The sequence below is a fragment of the Neltuma alba genome, unplaced genomic scaffold (assembly GCF_004799145.2).
Source record: "Neltuma alba isolate B1F8T4 unplaced genomic scaffold, ASM479914v2 tig00013359_pilon, whole genome shotgun sequence".
In the NCBI taxonomy this organism is placed as follows: Eukaryota; Viridiplantae; Streptophyta; class Magnoliopsida; order Fabales; family Fabaceae; genus Neltuma; species Neltuma alba.
Genome location: NW_021637624.1, coordinates 1 through 6,386, shown reverse-complemented (window position 1 = coordinate 6,386; position 6,386 = coordinate 1). Strand labels below are relative to the sequence as shown.

The window sequence follows — 6,386 nt, the reverse complement described above, 5'->3', positions numbered from 1 at the left end:
CCCCAACAAAGAAAATTCCTCTTGGGCTTAGAAAGGAATGGATCATAAGAAAGTAATTAAAAGTTGGAAACCCATCATAAATTTGTGGTCTTTAAAATTGGTTCATTAAACATAAGGAAAAAAATATATTCCATCTATCCTACAAACTAGATTAATACTTTTAATTTTATTTATAAGAATCAATAAAAACCTTAAATCTCATTAACTATTTTATATCTTAAAATTTAATAATTTCTTAATTCTATCCTTAGTTATATACACTTTAAAAAGCACAATAATAATAAAAATTTTACATTAATGAAAAAAATTGATTGTGTGACTTATAAATTGAAAAAACTTATTTCTTTAATTTATAAATAAGATCTTAACTTTGTTTTTTTTTTTTCTTTAATTTATAAATTAAAAAATTGCTTTTGTTTGCTAGGCGTGAAGTAATGGGTCACCTAACATTAAATCCTGTGGGTTCCATGATCAGACTTTGGGTTAAGATTCATGGGCTTAGGTTAGATGTACAGTGTTAAGCTTAAGCGTGGTCATGACGCCTATTGTTTGGACAGGATTAGAATTTCCTCTTTGTTTTTTTTTTAACAAAAAAGGTTCAACGTATTTTGACTATAAAATTTAATATTTATAACTGAGAAAACTATTAAACTAATTGAAAAATTACAAAAAATTGATTAAAATTTAGATGAAAGAATTAACTGAAAAAACGATCCTCAATCTATTTAACTAAATTTGGTTTAATTGCTGTCAACTTAGTTCACAATTACCATTGCTGACTGTCTGTGGAACTCCAACTTCATTTAACACAGATTATATTTGACACATCAATTAGGGCCTATATCGCTGCAAGTTTAGATTTTTGGAACAAATCTGCATAAAAAAGACTTCCAGAGTACCTCACACTTTTAAGTAAAAATTTTCAGGACAAACTTATACCTTAACTCTTGAAAATATTTTTCATAATAAAATTTTAGATTGATCTATATTTCTCCCGTGAAAATAAATACCATAAATATAAATATTGTCAAAAAATATTTTTTTTAAAATTACAGTTTCATAAAAGAGTTGTATTATAATTTTTTTTAATTATTATAACATTTTCTAGCTTCAGAGAAAATGTGTATATTTTTTATCATAAAAATATATGTAATTTAAGTATCTCATTAGATGAAAGTGTAGTTTATTCTAAATCACATCACTAATCATGATCATAAATACATGAATATAACCAGATATATTAGTGAGGGATCAACTTAAAATTGTCTAATGTGCTTCCATATTAAATTTTGGGGTAGTAATCTGTTCAGATGTCACCAGATGGACCTACACGGCTATACCTTTCTACTAAAACCACTCACTTTCCAGCTCAACGAAGATTCTACTGTTTGGAACACTTGCTTTGTCTGTTCAACTGATCCATTTACTATTTGATGGAGATGGGGCTAATATGTAGTAATAGGCATTTAGAAGCAGGAGCCCAGATTCTCTAAAGTTGTAGCAAAGAGGAAAAAGGAAAGGAGTGGGTCCCATTCCACCCCTACCTGCATGTTTGAGTCTTGTGCAAGTGGAGCTCAGCTAGCCTGTCTTGATTTCATATCCTGAGATACTTCAAGGGATTTGAAGTTGAAAATCTATGCATAAAAGGTGAAAGAAGCCACAGCCATGGTTGCAATAGGAACAGAGATGTTGTCATCAATAACCTCTGAAATAGGAAGGGATTCCACCACTGTTGCCACCAAAGAAACCAAAGCTACATTCTGCACTGTGCGTCCCCAATCCAACTGCATATATCCCAACACTGAATAGTAGTACAGCATCCTACACATACATAGATGCACCAGTATGTCAAAATCTACCTCAGAATTGAAATATTCTTGCATTCATTTTTAGCACCTATTGATTGTACAAAGAACCTGAGCCTATGTAAACTTACCAAAATGAGTATGTTAGTAAAACCCAGATGTGAAATCACCAAAATGCCATAACATTCTAGCGAGTTTTTATTAGCTCTTTGCAAAGCCAATTAGAATATTATCCATAAAAACATCTTAGGCAACAAAAGTAGAAGGATAAAGTCCATTATCAAAGGGCATGTCAAAAGTGATTATTACTAAAAATGTGTATGATAAAAGACAATCAGACAGAATCTAATCTGTCAACATATTTTTAAGGTGTTTTTTTTTCCCATGTATAGCTGAGATTTTTAAGGTATAACGTTTCTTGGTTAAAAATTTTAACTTCACAGACATTTTTTATCTTTTATATTCACTTTTGTATCCTCACAAAAAAGACCTATTTAGACTGACTGGATCCTCTTCAATCGTCTGCACCACCGGAGAGGATCTATATAGACATTTGACATGATTATATATACATACATGTATACATATCTTTATCCAGTCCACTGAAGAAGTTCGCCCATTATGTGCATCTAAAACGTCTACCAACAGAATATCTTCCATGTTGCACATGTTTGTCCATTTCATTAGTTGATACAGCTAGCTAGCTATACGAGGGAGAGAGAATTGAGTACAGGTCTTAAAAAGAGAATTGACTACAGGTCAGTGAAGAAGTGGTTAAAGATGGAAACTTGGACTTACCCAATTGAAATGAATGATCCAAAAGCAAGCATGGATATGCTACCAGCCAGACTCTTGTTCTTGTTGTAAGGAATCTTCACAGATCCAAATCTTCTGCCAATAATATCAGCTATACCTGAAAATCATCCAGTTATAACGCCCATTAGAAACAGAGAGAAAAGAAAAGCAAGAGCCAATTTAGGATTTAAGGGACAATTCTATAAATAGTTTGACCTCACAAAAAGACTTAAGCATTTGACGCTCAAGACTCATGCCTTAATTCATTGATCAAATTACAAAAAGGGTAATTACATCCAAGGACCATAACTTTGTGAAGCATGTACAATGAACAGGTCTTATAAAACTCAAATGAATTAGAAAGATCACAGGACCTGAATCTGTCATAAATGGAGAAAAATACTCCCAACTATTTTTTCCCCAAAAAATTACCACCTAGACTCTGGAATCACAGAGCATTTTTAAAATCATGACTACCATGATTTAAATTTCTTACTATCTTGCTTTCTAACTCTGGTATAGTTTGCATGCACAAGTTATAGCCTATGAAAGTTGCAACCTAGACTTTCATTTGCCACCTAGACTTATCAAAGCAAGAGAGGACTTCTAAAATTATTACAACATAAGCAAGTAAAGACCCACAATTTGGGTTCACCCAAGTGGCACTACAAAGTCATGGAGATGGGTTGATAAAAAATAGGTGTACGAACAATGATTAATAGTAAAGGCTTTTGGTCTAATATGTAAACACTCTCGAAAAGTTTGAAATTAGCACTTGAATACAGGTACGAATCCCACTTCTGCAGTTCATGTCCGATGACAAACTCAAGGGGAGGGAATGATGATTAAAGAGTTGCATATTGGCTAATAACCATACTTATGGGTTTTAGGTTTCTTATGACGAGCATTTTTGTCCACTTATGGTCAAAGAGGTCCTTCATATCTAATTTTCTGCCAAAGGTAAGGATGGAAATATAATGTGAGATGATCGTGCTTTATCAAAAAAATAATGCGAGATGTGCGTCTTCTGATGAAAAGGGTAAAACATGAGAGGTTGAGCTCCGAAAAAAATGAAAAAAGAGCAGGATTATCACCATCTCCTCCGCACATCATTGCCAAGGAGACAACCCCGACAGGGGAATTTCGCCAAAAGATAAGAGAACATAACATCAGCATCAAAACATAATACAGGGGACCCCTCAGCAATTCCCTGCAGGCATATAAATAATCAAGAGTTCAATTCCAGTTCAATACTTTAATCAACATTACATCACGGCTGAATAATACGCAATGACAAATAACGGTTCAGAAAATTACCGTGGCTGTCCTTCTCTGGTCACGGACTTAATCAATCCTTCATCAGACGTCAATGACAGACCATTCACCACAAGCCTGAAGCAATTCACCAGAGGAACAAAGGCAGCAAAGTAGCGAGCCCCTATAGAGTTGCTATCTTTGGATTTAGCCATTCAAACAAACCAGTCTTTGCAGAGTCAAAATCTCAAAACCACATTCCAGTGAAAATGAAAATGTATGAAGCACCAAGAAGCAGTTCGATCAGAAGCCATACATACATTATATCTGACACTTCAAATGGTACCCCCTACCCACATTTCAAAGTTGAGAAAGCATTGCGAGTGAAAAGTGCTTATAAATGAGGAATTTTCTAACAGAGAGATGTCGGATACCTGAAAATCGGCCAGGAAGCTACAAAGAGCAATCCAGAGAGCATATGAACCAGTTTTCTGCTCAGGTTCTGACATCAATTAGAATCAATACTAAAGGTCAATAAATAAGCCACCGACACCGAGTCAAGAGAACAGTGCAATAAAAATGCCCCATGCCCCAGCCAGTTTATAAAATCCCTATAGCGTTTAGAACCGAAACCGGGGGGGGGGGGGGGGGAATCGAGAAGTGATTTATCAAGATTCATCTCATGCATGCAAGTCAGGTTGAGAGCCAGACTGCCAGATACCTGTTGAAGAACCTCCCGCCGCGTCAAGTCATTAAAAGCGAACACGAGAGCGTATCCTCCGACGAGAACCGCCACCGTAGCTCCGGCATCATGAAGCAGATCCTCTGCGACGGCGCCGAGACCACGCGGAATAAATCTAACAACAGCTGGTTCCGTAGCAGAACCCAGAAAGCCGACACGCCCTGCCTGCGGCAAACTGAGGCAACGGTTCCATCGGAGGGGAGGAACCAGACAGGTGGTAGAAGTAGATTCACGGCGGCGGCCGCTGGAGAATGCGAGGAACCGAGGAAATGAGGAGATAGACAGGAGGGACATTACAACGTAAGGAAGAGGACAAGGAGGTGTTCTGTTTTGTTCTGTTACAATGACGATATGTGGGTATGAATTATGAAATGCACGAAAAGAAATCAAAGAATTAGAGGCTGTTAAGCCAAGAAAAAGCAATCATCATCAACCAATATTACAAAAGTAAAGTTTTATCGGATTAGCATGGCCCCTGCGCGTGGATGACAAAAGTGAAAACCTAAACTTTGGAGCTTGTTATGTCTACACCATTGTAGTAGCTTTGGGATTCTAAAACTGGGAGCAGTAACGGAGGGGAGAGAGAAGGAGAAATGATCTGATAGCCGTCAGCCGAATTGGGGAGAATTTCAGGAAGTCGCAGAGCGTCAATGAGGGTTTTATGGGTTTTCCTCTGAAATTTCACTGTGATAGCATTCGGGCGCCAACAAGTTTCGGTACTCTGACATTTAAAGGCCACACAACTATGCTTGGATACGGAAAGAGACAGTACCTGAATGGTAAGTACATAACTGCGGATATCAAATCATACAAGTACCTCTCCTGGGTTGATCCTAAAGTAGAAGCTAAATTGGTAAAAAATAAGAAAAATTACAGTCAAGTCTTACTTATAAAAAAAAATAATTAACTAAAAAGTCTCAATAACAATGTCAACAGTTTATAATGACAAATCTTATAGTAAAAATGACAATCTCTAAAATTTTTTTTTAATTGTTTTTCTTGTTTAGAACTTCATTGTAATTCTCCCTAAAAAATAAGGTAAAAAAATTACAATAAAATCTCAAAAAAAATTTAATTACTTTAAATTATTACTTAAGCAATGATAAGTTTTAATGTGAAAAATAATAACAGGTTTAGATTGATAGTTTATTATTAGAACTTTTTTATAATTAAATTTTTATTTAGAATCTCTTGATAATTCTCCCAAAAAGATGTCACTCTCAGTAAAAATTTTATTAATAAAATAAAAAATTAAAATATTAATGATTAATGTTTTTAGCCAAAAAAATAATATTGTGGTGATTTTAATTTTTAAAGCAAAATTTTCTAGTTTTTTAGATGAAAATTTTCAGAACAAATTATGCATCAACTTATTTTTATAACACAAATTCCTTTTATATGAAAATTGTTTAGATGGTTTTTACATTAAAAAAAAAAGTTAAATCATATAGGGATAATGCTAGTAATAGCATTGAAAAGACTGTGGACTCTAGGCGTTCAGAACGTCGTTGGGCTAAGTTATGCTTTATTTGTTAATATTTTGGGATAAAGTGATAGCTGAGGCCCAGAAAAAAATAGACTCAGAAAAAAACAAAATTAAAAAGCCATTTCTTTTTTTGTTAAGATTTCAAGGATGAAAACATAGTGCCAACACACACGTACAAAGTTCAAACCATTTTTTGTACAAAAAAGGAAAATTTATAATGTAAACCACTTCTTCTAAGATTCAAATATTAAAATTTGGACGTATATATTCGAAAAGAATAATCTGTTATCTTATTAATTGTGTC

At 34.4% G+C, this 6,386-nt stretch overlaps 1 protein-coding gene across 3 annotated transcripts; it reads right to left on the bottom strand.

Annotated features, from left to right (window-relative positions):
* Positions 1 to 1,163: 1,163 nt before the first annotated feature.
* Positions 1,164 to 5,066, bottom strand: LOC114736699 (probable phytol kinase 1, chloroplastic). 3 transcript variants are annotated; one of them, XM_028924569.1, is made up of 7 exons: positions 4,576 to 5,066; positions 4,289 to 4,356; positions 3,918 to 4,049; positions 3,695 to 3,810; positions 2,604 to 2,718; positions 1,937 to 1,982; positions 1,164 to 1,821 (listed from the first exon to the last, which is right to left on the bottom strand). In XM_028924569.1, exons 1-7 carry the CDS (start codon positions 4,888 to 4,890, stop codon positions 1,696 to 1,698), a joined length of 918 nt encoding a protein of 305 aa, XP_028780402.1. In that variant the 5' UTR covers positions 4,891 to 5,066; the 3' UTR covers positions 1,164 to 1,695. The 3 variants fall into 3 exon arrangements, with proteins under 3 accessions (XP_028780402.1, XP_028780401.1, XP_028780403.1); XM_028924568.1 differs by lacking the exon at positions 1,937 to 1,982; XM_028924570.1 differs by lacking the exons at positions 1,164 to 1,821; positions 1,937 to 1,982 and adding an exon at positions 2,391 to 2,509.
* Between the last annotated feature and the right edge of the window lie 1,320 nt (positions 5,067 to 6,386).

Bases quoted from the DNA above. Each gene is read 5' to 3' on its own strand.
- LOC114736699 (XM_028924568.1), bottom strand. From the start codon at position 4,890: ATGTCCCTCCTGTCTATCTCCTCATTTCCTCGGTTCCTCGCATTCTCC. The intron at 2,719-3,694 runs GTGATAATCCTG...GATGATTTTCAG, and splicing joins AATGATGTGCGGAGGAGATG to GTATAGCTGATATTATTGGC. The intron at 1,822-2,603 runs GTAAGTCCAAGT...ATGTATGTGTAG, and splicing joins GGATCATTCATTTCAATTGG to GATGCTGTACTACTATTCAG.